This window comes from Rhinatrema bivittatum, chromosome 3 (assembly GCF_901001135.1).
Source record: "Rhinatrema bivittatum chromosome 3, aRhiBiv1.1, whole genome shotgun sequence".
Lineage (NCBI taxonomy): Eukaryota > Metazoa > Chordata > Amphibia > Gymnophiona > Rhinatrematidae > Rhinatrema > Rhinatrema bivittatum.
Genome location: NC_042617.1, coordinates 109630815 through 109651607, shown reverse-complemented (window position 1 = coordinate 109651607; position 20793 = coordinate 109630815). Strand labels below are relative to the sequence as shown.

Here is a 20793-nt window from a genome sequence, read left to right as displayed (position 1 = left end):
CTAAAAGCAATTAAGAGGCAACTGAATAACAGCAATAATCAAGCTGGAATGTTTTCTCTCAGTTTTTATTTCTTTCCCCCTTTCCTTTTTTTTTCTAATAAGTTTGTCAGTGTTAGAAGTCTGCTGGGGTGTAAAAATGAGGGGGGGAAGATAGGGTGTAAATAGCCAGGCATTACCTGCAGAGCCCAGAGCAGATTGACAAGAAAAGTCACTGCCGGAGAAGATCAACTCACAGTATCTCTACCCTGACGATGACGGTCTGTAACCGAGGAGACCTGCTTGCTGAAGCTTGCCAGAAAACCAGCAGGGCTGCTGGGACTTGAAGCTGGGAGTCAAGAGAGGTCATACAGGCAGTTGAGCACACAGATATGCGTAAGAGGCATAGTGCGGTAAAACTGGAGCTGAAGCCACTGAAAACGTCAGCAGTAACCTTTGTGACTGGGACTGGGGCAATTATAACCCCTCTAGGTGAGTGGGATTTCCAGGTGGCAGTTGGCCAAAGAAGGAAAGAGCCATGATGAAGAAAATTGCAGCTGCACTGATAGCTCACAAGATGATCTTCAGAGAAGGGTTACTGTCTTCAAGGTTGAAGATGGGGCTCATGCCAATTAAGAAGAGATGATGTAAACTGTGACTGGGGCTGCTGTTGCAGAAGGGGATGGTAAGCGCAGAAAGAAACATTGACTCCGATTGCAGAAGTATGGATATATGAAAAAGATGATGATATGTGTATGGGAGGGGGATCAATAGTGACTTATGTAGCCACAGCTGTCAGTCCCCTTTAACCCCTGTTCTGACATGTTATTTGCTGTGTTTATCCAGGTAGCAGGAGAAACTGTTGCTGGGATTGATTGCTCCACACTGGCCCTGCCCAGGGACCACCAACTCTTCTCTCACACCCGGGGGGGGGGGGGGGAGGGAACTGCTAAGCAGATGCTGGCTTGCAGTCATTTGCATCCAGGTGGAGGCAGGGTGACCTGTAATGCAGCAATTTTGTGGCCTCAGACATCTTAATTCTCATCAGACCCAGCTCCTCTAGCATTGCCATTCAAGTCTCTGAAAGGAAATCTTAAAAAATGATTGTACAGACAGCTTGGAAACACTTTAAAGTGCTGAATTAAATATTTGGATTTTTAGCCCTCATTTCCAAATAATGCTCAAGGCAACTTACAATATTCAGCTACAATATTTATTTATTTATTTATTTACTTACTTATTTAGAATTTTTATATACCGACATTCATGAAACATATCACATCGGTTCACATTTAACAGGGTGATAAAAACATTTAACTGAAGAGTTAAGAAAAATACAGTTACATTTTAACAAGGGTTGTAGAACTGGGTAGTGAAGGAAGAATACAAGGTCAGATGAATTAGTAGCAATATGGGTCAATTTTAAAAGGAGCACTCATGTGTCATGTGTGCGCGGTTCCCAGTGCGCACACATGAGCGCACTGATTTTATAACATTCGCGTGCCAGCGCGCGCATGTTGTAAAATCCAATCACAGCGCACACATGTGCGGCGACGCAATCAGGCCTCCCCTAGTTCCTGCCCGGACCACTCCAATTAAGGAGTGGGCTGGGAAAAAACTTTCCTATACCTAACTCTATCCTTCCTCCCTCTTCCCCTCTCCTCCAGGCCCCCTAAACCTGCCCTATCACAAATTTTTTTATTTTAATACTTACTGCTCCTCTGGAGCAGAAGTAATCTGCGTGCGCTGTCCGGCTGCCGGCACACACTTCCCCGGGACAGTGGCTAATGGCACTGTCCCGGCCCGCCCCTCCCCATCCAGACCATGCCCCCTGGCTGCCCCTTCACTCTCGGCCGGCACTTCTGCGCGTTCCGGGATTTACGCACATGGCCGGGCCAGTTGTAAAATGTGGGTGGTTCGCGCATGGCCCGGCCACACACGTAAACCCTGAAATTTATGTGTGTAGCCCCTTGAACATTTATTTGTATGTGCTTCCCCTAAAGAGCTTACAATCTGAGGATGTACCTGAAGAAACAGAAAATAAAGTGATCTGCCCAAAGTCACAAGGAATATCTGTCAGGGAAGTGGGAGTTGAACACTGATTTCCCTGGCCACACATTTTTATTCACACATCTGTTGAATAAATACAGAATAAAAGTAGAATTGTTTATAGAGAGGCTGATATTCAGTACCAGTTATCTGACTAAGGGCTGGATTTTCTAATGTCGCAAGGCATAGTGAGTCCTGTGGTAACGGGGGGGGGGGGGCAAAATGGGGGGGGGGGGTGGTCCAGTGATAGCCGGTAGCGATCGCACCTCCGCGGTGCGATCGCTGCCGGCATCACGCCAAATAACTACACCATAAAAGGTGTAGTTATTCGGCGCACAACTGACAGCGATAAACAAGTGTACCTTTCGCTGTCAGCGAAGTCTTCGCAGCATCAGCCCCGGAGCCGCCCCGACTCCTCCTCTTCCGGGACCGACACCGCCCCGACTCCGCCCCCATCTTGGTACTGCAAGCGATAAGGGACTTTTCGCATACAAAACGTCCCTTATCGCGTGCGATCCGCTTGGTAAATGACCCCCTAAGTGGTGGATGGGAATTGTGAGTTTCAGGGAGGAGCAACTTATCCATTTTACTAAGCCAGAGAAGTAGCAATATTTAAACATTCGGCTATGTTAAATGGATAAGTTAGATCTGCTCTAAAGTTAGCCAGATAAGACACATATCCCTTATAAGTTAGCCAGATAAGCCTTATCTGGTTAACTTACTTATCCAGATTTTTTTGAATAACAAGCCCAGGATGCATAATATAATATACTAAATAAGCTATCTTCTTTCCCAGCAAGAAATTTTAAGGGGGTTGATAAAATGAAATAAATAATAAACTAATGAAGAATGCTTATTCCTAAATAACAGTTTTCATAGTACCTAAATTATCCAGTGCAGTATACATGAAAAACACATATGAGCTTCCTGTATAATGTGAGAACTACATTGTGAATAAAAAATGAATAAAAACCATATTGCATGTTTATCCACAGTTACACAAAAATAACTGACTCTATGCACAGCTACCATTTAGGACTGAATTTTCAAAGCCATTTTCTCACTTAAAACTTGGTTCTATGCACATAAATGGCTGTTACAAAATAGCCCTGGGCCCAATGAATGTAAAAGTGTGCATGTAACCCGATTTTGCATGTACTTTCATGTAAACTCTGAGTAGGCGTTTCAGAGAGCACAGCTGGTGGGGGGAGGGAAATATGACATATGTGCAGTTAAAATGCCATATAATGTTTAGGGCTAGTCCATGTTTAATTTCAAGGTTTCTGGCATGAAAGTAGACTGTATAGTACAATAAATAGTAAATGATACATAATTTGATTCTACAGGGAAATGGAGAGAAGAGAGAGAGATATTTCATAATATTTTTAACTTACTGTATTTTAAAAAATGTATCAGTAATTGTGCACTCACATATATGTAAAAAAGATAGCTAGCTAGATATCTGGAAAAGGAAGAAACAGTTGATTTAATCATTATGTACAAACGACAGGCAACTCCGGTCCCCAAGTCCTACAAATCTGATTTTCAGGGTATCCACAATGAATATACATGAGGTATGCAGTGCTTGCATACAATGTAGGTAGTGCATGCAAATATATCTCATTCATATTCATTGTAGATATTCTGAAAACCAAGCCTGTTTGTAGCAGTCAAGGACCAGAGTTGCCTACCCCTGATTTATACAATACAAATATTTTTCTTGCCAGCTACAGCAGCAGCAACAGCAGCAGCAGCAAAAAAAAAAAAAAATTGGTGAAATCCTCAAATATGGGCAACTAGCCAGTAACCTCAATTACAAGCAGGGTAGTAACTGTTTCCAGTATTGCCAGAAACCTGCAAATACTTGACATCATTTAGCGCTTGACTTTTTGTATACATTCTTCCATAAAAGGGTAAACATAAATAATACAATTTCATAATCAGAATATTACAAGGCCAAATGAAATTACATTGTCTGCTTTCATTCACTATTGATGATCTTTGTATGATGCAATTTTGTCTTCACTCTTTCCATTACTTCTGAGCTATCAGGATATCACTTACTTGTGGATAAATGGCCTATCTGCAGGCAGATCAGGTAATTTCTAATTTAGCTATACATGTATAGATAGAAAACGATTGATGGAATTATTTCGTATCTGTTGCAAATACTCCAGTATATACTGGAAGACATTCAATGCTGTATCTGTTGCAAATTTTCTTCAGTATATGCTAGAAGAAATTCAATATTGTGTATCATTCAGTCCTTCTAAACAGTACTGTATTAAGTATTTGTTAAAACGGGTTATCAGTACAGCATAATATATCTGTACTAAAGATGATATAACATTTTTTTTTCATTAAATGTAATTGGATCCTTGCTTTCTCCATAGCTGTTTCATTTGTCAGTGGGATTGAATGCTTGGTGTTAGCTCGTAGGTACCATGTCATTGTCACACTGGAGTATAATTCCTGTGCTGAAGGTTTCCCTTTCTGCAAAAGCCATATATATTGCCTATTTTGAAAACTGATTTGAACACAGAAAGATGCTTTCACTGACAAGTAGGACATTTGAAACATTTGTGTCTGATTTGTATAATTGATGACATTGTTCTTTGAGGGTGTCCATGTGTTGCCTTTTCAGACCTCTATGGACACTTTCCACGATACTAAAATAAATACCATTTGAAAATCCTGTTTCTACTCTCTCTGTGACATATTACGGCAACTCTGCTAAACAGCAGTTGAGATCACAAGCATAAAAGGAAGAGTTTACAATGGTTGAAACCACGGAGCAGACTTCTAGGGAAAGGTGTCATGGGCACAGTGGAATCCCAAGGAAGAATTTGATGATGAAGCGCTGGCAAAGGAAAGGGCACAGATCTGAGCAAATTATGAGAAGAGAAAGGCTTGAGGATTGCACAGGGCAATGCCTGGGAGCAGAGTGGAATTTAAAAATAAAATGTCTGTGGGAAAGGCAGATCAGAATATTTGGGTGACACCAAAGTTATTACTCACAGAAGGACATTTTAGATTAATATTAAATACTGCATCTTCTATGGAGTGTGTGGGGGGGGGGGGGGGGGAGGGGAACCTAACTTTCGGATTGTGGGCATAATGCTCCTCTGGAGATATGCCTGAATTTAACACCGTGTGGGAGGACACAGAAAGAGATGAAGGCTGAGAAATAAAGTGAAAATGTGGAGTGCAAGATTTTATATGGTAATCTAGGGATTTGAATTATCTGTAAAAATTTATAAAGAGAACACCACAATGAGAGAAATGCATGGTCGTGCTTTCCAAATTCAAAAGACATGGAATACATAAATCCCTAGAGTCTCCTACAGAAAAATTGGACTGAAGCTTGTCACTGACTTAAATTGTTCAGAATGTGAGTCAACTGCTTCTTTAAAAACATAATGAAAAGATGCCTACGATACATTTTAACTTATAATAGCAATACCCCCGTCCCTCCCCCAAGACATTTCCTATCAGTTAATGCCCTGTTGATAAAGGAATATTGCTAACTAATCATTACCTCAGAGGATACATAAGATGCAATCACTGGCTGTATCCCAAAACTCCTTTCAGCTATGCAGTACTACTGTATGCACAAGCAATAAACAGGCAGGTCAACTCCAGCATTGATTTTGCTCATTTTATAGATTGGAACACCTGCTTGGGACCCTGTGTTGCACAGAGCTAAGTTAAATGGTTAAATATAGAACAGTACCTGCTATAGGGGCTTGGGAGCTTAATCCAACAAAATGATGTCTGTCCAACAGCACCCCCCCCCCCCCCCCACACACACACACATGCACACACATACATGCATGTGATTTGTTCCCTACACCTTAGCCATTTATGGACAGACAAACCTTTTTGTCAAGCACTGATCTGATGACAGGTTTTTCTTTTCTTAATAAAGAGAAACAGATTATGCTTCCCTTCCCCTAATGGAACCTACTGTGTATTTTTCCAAATAACTGCACCCACTGCCTTGTACTCCTCTCAGAGAGAAACTAGGGGGCAACACTTTAAACTCAGAACTATTGCTACATGTAGGGACAGTCTGTGAGACATGGGTTTCAAGATCCACAGTTTGCTTTTGCTGCTTGTTTATAAATGGAGCAAATTAATCATTTTAAACAAACCACCATGCAGTTTACTAATCTGATGTGTTTTGTTATTTATATGTGATCATGTAACAAAGATTGTAATAAACTATATAATCAAGGACTTAAGTACTGTGCAACATGTGCTTCACTAAATTCCCCCACCCAGCCCATGTGAATTTAAATGATTGAGATCTGCACCAGGGCTTTCCCCTCTGCATAGCCCAAATGTCCTTCCTCTTTCAGGAACCTGTAAACAAGTTGTCCATAAGTCCTGCCATCATCTTCAACCTAAAATGCATCTCTTAAAATATAAATGCCATCAGAAAAATTCTTCTTTAAGAAAAATCAAATGAACAGTATACCAGTATACACAATGTTTGTAAATGCAACTAGGCTTCCAAAATTAGGCACTTAGTTTAAATACCTCACTAGGAGGGCTAGCATTCAGTTTGTCTGGGAGCAATAAACACTAATATGCTTGGAGGAATTTAGCAGAGAAAACCTGTCTCTGTAAGTGCAGTATCCTGCTAATTTCAGTATGCTGTTTTATTGTATTATTGCTTGAATGCAAACAGCAGTAATTATTGTTCACTTACCTGACTACATGCGAGATCCACTCAATAACCCCTGTACTAGTGATGAGAATAAGTGAACCATGCAAGCATTAAGCCTTTAATTGGGGCTACTTTTCCTTTTCCTTTCAACTAAACTGAATTACTCTACTTGACCAATACATAGGTTGCAATATAACAGAGTGATTAGAGCAATATTACATTCAGTACTTCTTATGTATAACTTCAGAACAGTTTCTAAACAGATCTGAGAAACCAGCATAATAGCTGACTAAAATTACAAATAAGGTATATAATCAAACATTATTGTGTACTTCTTAAATCACATTTTATTAATACTAAAGCATATTTTGACAAAGTATAATTGATATGCTTATAAGTATGTGACACATGCATAATTTTACATAGGATTGTTCAAGAGTGTTACTATAGTTAATCTGGCCAGTTTTCTGTTTATATACCATTAATGCAGCATACTTAAAGTCATTTCTAAATGAATTCCTAATCATTGTATTGGTATGTCTCAAACTATGTTTATAACCACATGCAATTTATATTTTGTTACTGCTGGGAAATGGTTCTTAACATTACAAGATTTACACTGGAGGATGTTTTCCAGGTAATTGGTTGGTGGTCTAGTAACAACATAGGAACCTCTTGTTTAATCCAAGAGGGGCTGACCTGATTCACGAAGGAGAGGAAATCTTTTCAAGTGGTATTTTATAACACGTCATTTATTCGGAAAAAACTTCTGTAATGAATTGCTTTGTAGCAGGTGAATTATTTATATCTGTGTGTGTGTGTGTGTGCGGGGGGGGGGGATATATGGATTGTTTAATATTTACCTTTTTGCAATATATTCCTATAGTATAGTGAAACGCATTTAATATAAATATTAAAATGCATACTGATGAAAAGGAAGATATTATTTGGTAAGCTATTTTGTTGCGATAAGAAGCCTTTGGAAAATATTTTGTACCAAACAAATAGTGCACATAGGTATCTGCAAACTTGCAAAGCAAAGATTGAAATTAAAGTGAAAGGATTGTGATAAATATCACACACACCAGGCACAAACACGCAAAAAAATGAAAAGAGGGTATTACCTTTCTGACACCACTAAAGCCATGTTTTGAAGCAAGTTGCTTGGCTTCAGCCTCTCCTCCCCCTTTATGCAACTCCACCAAATAATGATTAGTGAAGGTAGCTCTTTCTGCAGATGCAAAAACAATTGCACAGAGCAAAAGAAACCCAGCAGTCCTCCACTCTGTAACACATCTTCTCTTCATCTTTCTCTTTTTTTTCCTCCTGCGACTGCTGAAGGAAAAGGAGGCTAGAAACAAAGGGAAACAGTATGGGCTGGTTTGGCCAGTTTAATCACTGAGCTGAAAGGCACGGCTCAGTGTGTGCTTCGTGCATCTCGCTTCAGGATAAGGAGCGGTGTAGTGAGATGCTGCGCTGCTCCTGGGATGATTCGGTTACGTGTGTGTAGATGTGATGCTGCTTTGGATGCTAAATCTGCATTTCCAGCTCCTCCTCATCTATAATTCATCGGCAGCTGGGGAAGTGTAACAGCCTCGGTGACACAGGATAGGGCCCCAGCCAACCATCTGGGTCGGAGGTGTAGGCACCGCCCCTCGATGATACACCCCCCTGTTCGAATGCTGCTAGGTACTAGTGCTCTCAGAGGCAGTGCACTGATTCAGCACCCTGGAGAATTCCTCCATTTCTTGGCTTTCGAGGACTGGCGAAGGAGAGCTGTTCCGTCAGGGAAAAGCCCCGAGGAGAGACCTCTGTAATCAACAGTGATGTCATTATGTTGCAACCATCATCTTAAGAAGGTAGTGCTTCTTAAATACAAGGAGAAAATAATAAAATGATTTTGTGATTTTCCACTTCTTGGTTATTAAAGAAAATAATAAAATCAAGGTTTCTTCTCAAATACTTTTGTTTAGGACACTGGTTCCCAAAAGTGGGGTCACTATGGACCCCTTAAATTATGGGCAATTTATGAGCAAAGCATGGTTAATTACTTGTCCTAAGAAATCCTTGCACTGCTATATATTTTATATGAAACATCAGCAATGTCACATTGTCAGTACTAGTTTCCAGGCACTGCTGCCAGCAGAATATCATCCTACCATACAACTCTACAGTCAATGATTTCCTCCAAAACCCATGCCACCTCTTTTATATCTTCCTGAAACATTTACCATATATCTGCCCAAAGCAACAGTAATACTGCAGCTAGCCCCTCGAACTTACCTGAATTAACTATTTCAAGGTCAAGCCCTCTTTCCTCCACCCAGAGCAGCAGTGTAGACAAGAATGCACTCTCACCATGAACACTAGCAAAGTTTCATGGCCAGTCAGCTCCATCCCCAACCTGAAGCAGAAGTACCACCATGACTTACCCACATTTCAGAATCTGCAGTACCATAGAGGCTGACCCTCTCTTTTTCCTTTTCCCCAGCATGGCAAAACTATCACAGCCTTACCTCCTATCCAGCACACAAGAAAATCAGTATTGATTTTCCTCCCTACCCATGTAAACAGCACTATTATACATAGCCCACCTCCTCAACTGGAGTAGTAACTCTGATAGGGACAGACCTCACCCTCCCACACACAGATTAGCACTACAGAATTATCATAACTAGAAAGCACTGACCTCAACCCTCAAAATTATCACTGTTATAGCAATGCCTACTCACTGCTGAGGCTGACCTGCCTTCTCTAACCACCTCTGAAGAAGTAACTTTGCCAATTCAGGTATTTCTCATATCCCAAGCAGCAACAATTAGCAATGGATTTCTTGCTTTTTTCACCCTTTCTTTTCTTCACCAAACAGCAACACCCTCAATTAAGTCCTCAACCTTTTTTTTTTTTTTCCTCTAAACAAATGAAATAGCAGGAGCAGCAAGGCTGGCTCTCTCTCATTACATACAAACCAAAGCAGGAACACTACTTAGTCTGGTGTACCCTTCCTCTTTTACCTTAGAGTACCCTGCTCTTTAGGTGATGCATTATTCTCTCGCACCATTGATGAGGCTTAGTAGGGGTGTGCATTCGTTTTGAACTTAAATGTAAAACGCTACTTTTTTTTTTTAACTTAAAAAAGTGATGAGGCGAAAACGATCGGATTTCCAACTTATTCAACATAGCTATGTTGAATACGTTGGAAATCGCGATTGTTGATCCAAAATAAAAATTTAAACCCCTCACCTTCCTTAATCCCCCCCCCCCCAAAGACTTACCACAACTCCCTGGTGGTCCAGCGAGGAGTCAGGACGCCATTTCTGAACTCCTTTGCGAGGAGCACGTGATGTCGGCGCCACGTCGGAGTGACGCGGCATCACGTGATTCCCCGCGGGTTCGCTCCGGGACCCTCGTTCGACCCAAAAGGAACTTTTGGCCAGCTTGGGGGGGCCTTCTGACACCCCCAAGCTGGCCAAAAGTTCCTTTTGGGTCGAACGAGGGTCCCGGAATGAACGCACGGGGAATCACGTGACGCCACGTCACTCCGACGTGACGCCGACGTCACGTGCTCCTTGCAAAGGAGTTCAGAAATGACGTCCTGACCCCGCTGGACCACCAGGAACTTTTGGTAAGTCTTGGGGGGGGGGGGGATTAAGGAGTGTGAGGGGTTTAAATTTTTATTTGCACATATGGACATAGACTCAACTTATGGAATTCTCCATATGTCCATATTGACCGCAAATGACCCCCCCCCCTTTCGACTTATGGACTTATGAACATAAACTTTTGGTCTGCACATCCCTAAGGCTTAGTGCCTAGGAGGGAAGGTTTGGTTGGTTGTCATAGCTGCTGATTTGATTATTAGGAATTGTATAGTTAGGTGGCTAGTGGACATGAGGATCCCTGGTGCTTGCCTGATGCAAAGGTTGTAGACCTCATGCATCACCCAGATAAGATTTTAGACAGTGCTAGGGAGAAGCCAGATGTCATAGTATATATGGGCACCAATGACATAGGAAGGTGTGGAAGGGATGTTATGGAAACCAAATTTAGATTCTTAGGTAAAAAGTTAAAATCCAGAGCCTCCAGTGTGGCATTCTCTGAAATGTAACCTGTTTCATGTGCAGGAACCTAGGGGCAGGAAGAGCTCTAGAGTCTCAATGTGTGGATGTGATGATGGTGCAGACAGGAGAGTTTTAGATTTGTTATGTACAAGCCAACATTTTGGGGAAGGGAAAGCCTATTCTGAAAGGATAGGTTCCACCTTAACCAGTGTGGAACCAGGTTGCTGGCACTAACCTTTAAAAAAGAGATAGAGATGCTTTTAAACTAGAAGGGGGAAAGCTGACAGTCACTCAGGAGCACATGGTTTGGAGGGAAGTATATTCCAAGGATACTAAAGGAACAGGAGAGTTAGAGCATCATGATAGAGAGGTTCCAAAAAAAGCAAAAGCATTCCATATGCCTATACTTAAAGAACAAACTGAGTTAAAAAATTCGAAATTATCCCTGTCAACTATTAAAAGGTTGTTAATACAAACAAAAAACATATTTTGAAATGTTTGTATACTAATACCAAAGTCTAAAAGGTAAGATGAGAGAATTAGAATATATAGCACTGAATGAAAACATAGACATAATTGACTTCTCAGAGACCTGGTGGAAGAAGGATAACCAATGTGACAGTGCTATGTATTCCATGCATTAAAATAGGTGGAAGGAAGGCCAATTGCTGCAGGCATGGTTAAAAGGTGAGGTAAAAGAGACTATTTTAGCCAAAAGAACATCCTTTAAAAATTATAAAAAGCATAAGCATTAGCAAGTTAGATGTAAAACATTGTTAATGCAGTCTAAAAGAAGCTGGCCATAGAAGCAAACATTAGAAATAAAATCATTTTTAAATATATCTGAAGCAGGAAGTCTGGTTTGACCAGTTGATTATTGAGGGGTTAAAGGGGCATTTAGGGAAGATAAGGCCATTGTAGAAACACTAAATGAATAATTTGATTCAGGGTTTACTGAAAAGAATGCTGAGGAATACCCGTTCCAGAAATAGTATTCAGTGGTGTTGATTTGGAAGAAATGAAATAAATTACAGTGAACCTAGAAGATATAATAGTGCAGTATGACAAATTAAAGCATGGCAAATTGCCTGGACCAGATGGTTTATACCCCAGTGTTCTGAAAGAATTAAAAAATGAAAATATAGATCTATCACTAGTAATTTGTAATCTAGCATTAAAATTGTCTATTGTGCCTGAACACTGGAGGGTGGCCAATGCAACTATCTTTAAAAGGAATTCTAGGGTGATCCAGAAAACTGTAGAATTTGATTTTAGAAAGACCCTCTGTTTTGGGTATCTCCAAGCCCTCTATTTTTCGAGTCAGCTCAGCAAAAAGTGCCTCAGTGAAACACATAACAGAGCTAAATTCTGGATCTTTGTCAGATTTTATAGTGTGATTTATTTGAGTCAAGCAGAGTTGCTTCCTAGAGACAGACCAAGGTCCTGCTAGCAGCCATTATGCTAGCAGGCTGCCTTCTAGAGAATTTGGGATTTACTCTACATAAATCTACAAAATTGGGAGTGGGACTGAGGGGGTATGATAGAGGTCTATAAAATCATGAATAAACCAGAACAGATAAATATGAATTGGTTATTTACTTTTTCAAAAAATACAAAGGCTAGGGGACATGCTATGAAATTAGTAAGTAGCATGTTCAAAACAAATCAGAGAAAATTCTTTTTTTCTCAATGCACAATTAAGCTCTGGAATTCATTGCCAGAGGACATGGTTAAGGCAGTTAGCGTAGCTAGGTTTAAAAAAAAGTTTGCACAAGTTCCCGGAGGAAAAGTCTATAAACTGTTATTAACCAACTAGATTTGGGGAATAGCCACTACTTATCACTGTGTGTTAGCAGCATGGGATCTATTTACTGTTTGGGATCTTGCCAGTACTTGTAACCTGGATTAATCACTGTTGGAAACAGTGGATCCTCAATCTGACTCAGTATGGCTATAAACTGCTGCAACTATGTAATCATGTGGTATATAAATGATTTTTAATTAAATAAATAAATAAATACATAAATAAATAAATACAAATTCCTATGAAGAGTAGCAAAATTACCGCAACTGCAATGTAATCACCTACTATCCTGGCTGACTCTCAATGCCTTCATAGTCCTCAGAGCTGCAACATTGCCTAGTCCAATTTTCCCTCCTTCTCCTATTGGAGCAACAACATTGCCAGGATTGCCACTCTCCCTCCTCTCCTCCCCATGTCTCCCCATTCCACCTTCACTATAGCAGCAGTATGCTCAGGCCCATCTTCCCTTCATCTCTCCCTCCACTGTAGTAGCATTGCTTTTGCTGCACCTGCCCTTTACTTTCTCCACAACACAGACCTTTAGCAGGGATATTGCCAAGACATGTCCCATCTTTCCCACCATAGACATCAACAGTGCTATAGATGTTCTCTTCCCACCCCCCACTCCACCTTGCCCCATCTTTCCACACACTCCACAGCATCAGCTTTGATCCAGTCAGCCTTTTCTTCTCCCTCGGAGCAGCAGCACCACCACCAAAGCTAGTCTGACTCTCCCCATCTTAAGTGCGGCAGCACTCTAACAGTAGTGCTTTTTAAAATATTTTTTATGTGGATGCTTTATTAATTTTGGCTGTAGGAATAATCTACTAAATACAATCAATCTCTCGAACACCTGTGATAGGTGCCTGGAAATGTTTAGGCAGATTCTGAAGGGGGTCCTTGGCAGAAAAGGCTTGGGAATGACTTCAGTGCTAAGTTGTGAAAAGCACAAAAGCTGCAAAAAAAAAAAAAGAGAACGGAGGTGACTGTCCATTGCAAGTTCAGGAATATCTGATGATACATCTGGACAATTATAAATATAAATTTCTTTGAATCTGAAAACGATGGACAGTTATGATTTTCTCTGTTCTACTTTTCTTGTTTTCAGTTATTTTATGGTGAGGCCAGTCACCTCCATTCTCTTTTTTTGCATCTGCTGATGTGGAGAATTGTATGAATGGCTCCTACACATCCTGATATGTTCAGTAATTTTGATGAAGCCTTAGCCTCTCTATTATCTGAAACACCATTTTTAAATAAAACTACTACTGACTCTACTGTCTACTGCAACCTCTTGGACTGATGTGATCAACCTACCAAAAAGAGTTACTCGAGCACAACTGCACTCAGCAACACTAATCAAGTATTGCAGAGTGAGATGCATCACACGAGGATTACTGATCATTAAAGAACCAAAAGTATTTTTTGATGATTCCCAATTTTTAATATGCTGGAATCAGATTTTAAATAAATATAGTATTGATCTTATGATCCTTCTGGTTGAAACTCCCAAGAAAACTGCTACTAACGTACAGGAACCGGTTCAGATACAAATTGACAACCTCAGGGAACAACTCCCTGCTGATAATTTTTCCAATCAACTCACTGAATTCAAAATGAATTTACAAAAATGGGGAGTATTTAAAAGCTTCTAAATATAAAAAGTTTCTCCATGATAAACAGTACTACAAATGGGGAAATATTTATCAATGGATGACCAAGCCATCTGTCCCCAAAAAGAAGGTCACTTTCGATTCCTCCTCCTCTTCCTCAGATGACTATTCAGGAGGCGAGTTGGTACAGCCCTCCTCTACAGCTTATACACCCTCTGTTTTGTCATTCTCTTTTTTAGATCATCCAATGTATCAACAATAGCTGAGATTTCTATGTTTTCAAGGCAGACATCCATGTGTCATCCAAGCCCTCCCAGACCATTATGCATGACACATTCACAATGTCTGGCAGTGAAGGCCCCTTGGCTTTAAACCCTACTCAGACCACTTGGTGGTAAGTTTATCTTCTAGATCTTTATCATCTGCAGAGATTGAACTATTGAAAAAGGGCCTCTATTTTGTGCCAGATCTATGATATGATGCCTTTCAAATTTGGTTATTTCAAATTCTGTTCTTTGAGTGGCTGCTCCCTCCAATGTATTATCTCTTGCTTTACATAAGAACATAAGAACATGCCATACTGGGTCAGACCAAGGGTCCATCAAGCCCAGCATCCTGTTTCCAACAGTGAATAATCCAGGTCATAAGAACCTGGCAAGTACCCAAAAACTAAGTCTATTCCATGTTACCATTGCTAATGGCAGTGGCTATTCTCTAAGGTCTAGATCTTAAAAAAAAGGCGCGAACAAAAGTATGCTGGATTTTATAAGATACGTGCGTAGCCATGCGTATCTTATAAAATCCGGGGTCGATGCGCGCAAGGGGGTGCACATTTGTGCAACCTGCGCACGCCGAGCCCAGCGCGCGCTGCCTGTTCCCTCTGAGGCCGCTCCGATTTCAGAGCAGCCTCGGAGGGACTTTCCTTCGCCCTCCCCCCACCTTCCCCCCCCCTCCCCTACCTAACCCACCCCCCCCCCCCCCCGGCCCTATCTAAACCCCCTCCTACCTTTGTCGGCAAAGTTACGTCTGCTTTCAGCAGGCGTAACTTTGCGCGCGCCGGCCGGCAGCCCCGCTCCGTGTTCCAGTCCCAGGGGCTGGTCCCGAGGCCTCGACCATGCCCCCGGGCCGGCGCCATGCCCCCGGGCCCGCCCCCGAAATGCCGTAGCATGCCCCCGAAACGCCGCGTTGTTTCAGGAACGCCCCCGACACGCCCCCTCCCCACCCCTTTTCCAAAGCCCCGGGACTTACGCACATCCCGGGGCTTTACACGCGCCGGCAGCCTATGCAAAATAGGCGCGCCAGCGTGCGAGGGCCCTGCGCGCGTAAATCCGGAAGGATTTACGAGCGCAGGGCTTTTAAAATCCGCCCCTAAGTGAACTTAATAGCAGGTAATGGACTTCAAGAACTTATCCAATCCTTTTTTAAACACAGCTATACTAACTGCACTAACCACATCCTCTGGCAACAAATTCCAGAGTATAATTGTGCATTGAGTAAAAAAGAACTTTCTCCGATTAGTTTTAAATGTGCCACATGCTAACTTCATGGAGTGCCCCCTGGTCTTTCTATTATCCGAAAGAGTAAATAACCGATTCACATCTACCCGTTCTAGACCTCTCATGATTTTAAACATCTCTATCATATCCCCCCTCAGCCGTCTCTTCTCCAATCTGAAAAGTCCTAACCTCTTTAGTCTTTCCTCATAGGGGAGCTGTTCCATTCCCCTTATCATTTTGGTAGCCCTTTTCTGTACCTTCTCCATCACAATTATATCTTTTTTGAGATGCAGCAATCAGAACTGTACACAGTATTCAAGGTGCGGTCTCACCATGGAGCGATATAGAGGCATTATGATATTTTCTGTTTTATTCACCATTCCCTTTCTAATAATTCCCAACATTCTGTTTGCTTGTTTGACTGCCGCAGCACACTGAACCGACGATTTGAATGTGTTATCCACTATGACGCCTAGATCTCTTTCTTGGGTTGTAGCACCTAATATGGAACACAACATTGTGTAACTATAGCATGGGTTATTTTTCCCTATATGCATCATCTTGCACTTATCCACATTAAATTTCATCTGTCATTTGGATGCCCAATTTTCCAGTCTCACAAGGTCTTCCTGCAATTTATCACAATCTGCTTGTGATTTAACTACTCTGAACAATTTTGTGTCATCTGCAAATTTTATTATCTCACTCGTCGTATTTCTTTCCAGATCATTTATAAATATATTGAAAAGTAAGGGTCCCAATACAGATCCCTGAGGCACTCCCCTGCCCACTCCCTTCCACTGAGAAAATTGTCCATTTAATCCTACTCTCTATTTTCCTGTCTTTTAGCCAGTTTGCAATCCACGAAAGGACATCACCACCTATCCCATGACTTTTTACTTTTCCTAGAAGCTTCTCATGAGGAACTTTGTCAAACGCCTTTTGAAAATCCAAGTATACTACATCTACCGGTTCACCTTTATCCACATGTTTATTAACTCCTTCAAAAAAGTGAAGCAGATTTGTGAGGCAAAACTTGCTTTGGGTAAAGCCATGCTGACTTTGTTCCATTAAACCAGGTCTTTCTATATGTTCTGTGATTTTAATGTTTAGAACACTTTCTACTATTTTTCCTGGCACTGAAGTCAGGCTAACTGGTCTTTAGTTTCCCGGATCACCCCTGTAGCCCTTTTTAAATATTGTGGTTACATTAGCTATCCTCCAGTCTTCAGGTACAATGGATGATTTTAATGATAGGTTACAAATTTTTACTAATAGGTCTGAAATTTCATTTTTTAGTTCCTTCAGAACTCTGGGGTGTATAACCTCCGGTCTGGGTGATTTACTACTCTTCAGTTTGTCAATCAGACCTACCACATCTTCTAGGTTCACTGTGATTTGATTCAGTCCATCTGAATCATTACCCATGAAAACCTTCTCCAGTACGGGTACCTCCCCAAACATTAAGCAGCTTTAATGCTCGGTAAGGTTACTTTGTGTTTCTCTTTTATGCTTTGACTTTGAACTAATTCTCCCTTGTAAACCCATGTTTCTTCAAGTCTTTAAAGATCCAAATGTTTTTGTCAGCTCGATAAAGTCCTCCTGACTGTTCCAAAATTGCTCATAAGTCCTCATGGTGCCCACCAGACAATTTGGATCCTTTACTCACATCATTTGAGAAACTGATTCTATTTGATTTACAGCATTTTGAATCTCAGAAATACCACCATACTCACAATATGACTAGAAGTGACCATCTAGCTCTGGACTCTATCTTTTCTAATCTATCCATTATTATCAAACTGTGGATAAGGGGGGATGATAATTGACTGCAATGATTACATAGCTGAGTTTGAATGACAATTAGCTGACCGAGACTATTATTTACCCCTACTGATAGACCCTATACTGATTTTACAAGACCAAAATTCAAAATTATTTTCTTATGCTGTTGATACTAAAGTTATCACTACTCGTGAAACAAATTTTCTGAGTGAAACTTACCCTCGGATGCCAGTGTTCTATTCTTCTGAAGATATACAAATCACTAACAAAACCTCCAGGTAGACCTATCATCATTTTTAGAGCCCCATCCATATTTGTGGCCATCTTTTTAAGATCTATGGTATCACAAGCATTCTCTTATGTACATGACTCTGGCCATTTAATCCAATTGATCCACCAACTGTCTCTACCTCAGTCTCAATTTTTTCTTGTTACAATGGATTTAGAATCCTTATAGTCTAACATTCCTCAAACTGAACCAATTACCATAGCTGACACAGCCTTCTTTGAATGTACAAATGTTTCCAAGCCCCTTTATTCTTTAATGGTATCCTTTACTCAAGCTAGCCTTAACTAAGAACTTCTTTTCCTTTAATGATAAAATGTACTAACAGATTAAGGGCATTGCAATGGGGGCCACTATGGTCCCCAATATTGTTTGCCTTTATGTAACCTACTTTGAAAACAAATATCTGTACCCTTCAATATCTTGGCTGTTTATTAAAGTATGGCTATGTTATATCAATTACACCTTCCTAGCATGGGAAGGCACTGAAATCCAGATTTACATATTTTTTGATTGGTTAAACTCATGTAATCCTTTCTTATAATCTTATGCATCTATTTATCCATCAGAAATTGCTTTTCTAGATGTAACATTTCATTTGGAGAATTATGACTTTGTCACCTCAATTTATAGGAAACCCACTGACAAGAACACATTACTATTGTATGACAGTTGTCATCCACAATATCTATGGAACAACATCCCGGTGGCACAATTCTTCTGCCTGCATTGTCTATGTACCATATGTGAAGAATGTATCTCCCAAGCATGCATGATGACATCTAACTTTTTACACCGCGGTTATCAGGCGAAGATTATAAAACATGCCTACAAACATGCATTGTGTGTTAATTGAGACCTTCTTTTCACTAAACCCACTTCTGCCAATGAAGATGTTATCACTTGTGTTCTCCCTTACTCACCAGCCCGATTTGTCTTCATTGGATTTTTTACAACCCCATCCTATCTTTCAAAAATAACTATGTTTTTCTTTTAAATGTACACAAAACCTTCATGATAAGTTGATTTCCTCATATCTAAGAAAATTAACCCTTCTGACTTTCTCTACACTCTCTGGCCAGTCTCTATGTGGCTGATGTAAGGCATGTTCGTTATCACTGACTATTTCTTTATTTACACATCCATCACTTGTTTTGGTTATTTATTTATTAAATAAATGATAAGCCCATCTACATGAAAATGTGTCTCAATCTGTGTTGGTAAAATAATGACTGAAACAGGTTCCACTTAGTTGTTTTGTGTAAAATAATTAATTTGTTTGTTTATTTATTCTACGTTTTTGTTTGCTTTTTATGTTAATATGCTAAAGATTGGATGCTTTAAAATACTTTTCAATGCATCCGTCTCACATACATTGAATCCTGGGGTGAGTCAGTCATTGGAAGATTATTTTGCCACTTAATCACCTGTCATTGATTTCTTATGTGTAAATACCATCTGACTATATTGTGTATTATATTCTGTCATCAGAGTCGGTCTGTCTCTCAACATTTAAACAAGATTGTGGTAAGAGTAATCTTATATATTTCTTTATACCTTTGTGATTTATTTGTTGCCTTGTGATGCCTTTCTGATTGAAACATGATATTGTCTGTTTAATTTTCATATTTAGATTTTGGGTCCCTCCCAATGTAGTTCATTGTATGAAACATGGTCTGTGTTGGGGGACCGTGCAACCCATTACAAGTGCAGGGATATCTGATGATTCATCTGGACAATATAATAAAAATATCTTTGAATCTGAAAATGAGGGACATTTAAGCTTTTCTCTGCCCTGCTTTTCTTGTTTTCAAAAGCAGAAAAGCAACATTTTTACCTGTACTATAATGGAAATTGTTTCTTTTTCTTTTTTTGCGGTGATTTTATTTAAGCTGCATTAATTGGTCACCCACTGTCTATAAAATGTTTTATATAGGGAGAGAGAGGGATTGCTGCTGAGCAGGTTAGGTCATGTATTAGGTTTCATAATAATTGCCAGCATATTCGATCAAGCACAAAAAACTCACTGTCATTATAATCAACTCACAGCTGGCTTTCTTCTTCAGTTTAAAAATGGAAAACATCATGGGGCAGACAATTTTCAAAGCATTTTCTCTAATAACAGTTACCCAGCTAAATTCCTCGGACTGAAAATTGCTCTCACCCCAGCAGGTAACATATTGTAAAGCAGCATGCAAACTATTAGCCATTGGTGCAAGGAGTGGACCCAGGGTTCAATTTGGGATGGGGGAAAATAAAGCACACCTGGCCGGGTTAATTTTGAAATTCCCTGTGCCTACCTTCCCCCTTGCATTTTGCACCTACTTTGTCCCCAGCTACATTTTTTTTATTTGATTTAAAAACATTTCTTACCTGCACCTTCCAACATTCAGCAAAACAACTGCAACATCCAGCAAAGTTGCACATATTCAAAGGGAAACTCTATGGGAGTTTACTGGTAAAAATTAGCTTGCAGGTCAGCAGGTACATTGGGGTAGATTTTAAAAGGAGCGTGTGCGGCGTACATGCATGCGCGCTACCCAGCACACAAACACGTATGCCGGATTTTATAACTTGCGCGCGCAAGTTATAAAATCAGGGGTCGGCGCACGCAAGGGGGCGCACGATTGTGCACCTTAAGTGTGTCGAGCCGCGCTGCCTTCCCCCGTTCCCTACCCCCAACCCCTCTTTCCCTTCCCTTTCCCTACCTCCCCCTACCTTTTTATGCTGCTTTTTTTTTATTTCACAATTTACATCAGCCCTGGGGCAAATATGGCCGTTGTGCCGGGAGCCTGCCCCTGCCCTGCCCACGCCCACGCCCCTTCCCCCACCCCTTTTTGCAAACCCCAGGACTTACACGCGTCCCGGGGCTTTACGCACATCGCCGGGCCTTTTTAAAATAGGCCCGGCGCATGTAGACCCGGTTACGTGCGTAAATCCTCTGGATTTACGCGCATAACCTTTTTAAAATCCTGCCCATTGATTTCAAAATTGCCCACATAAGTCGGCCATTGTATTTCAAACTTGCCCTCACTGAAAAAAGTGATGTGT

At 40.7% G+C, this 20793-nt stretch overlaps 1 protein-coding gene across 1 annotated transcript in view; it reads right to left on the bottom strand.

The window, feature by feature from the left end:
* Positions 1-8046, bottom strand: part of PCSK2 (proprotein convertase subtilisin/kexin type 2) — a 449073-nt gene extending 441027 nt beyond the window's left edge. The window contains exon 1 of the mRNA XM_029593578.1: positions 7822-8046. Within this exon, the coding sequence (XP_029449438.1) occupies positions 7822-8004 (183 nt within the window). The 5' untranslated portion in view covers positions 8005-8046. The remainder of the gene's footprint in view (positions 1-7821) is intronic.
* Positions 8047-20793: the final 12747 nt, after the last annotated feature.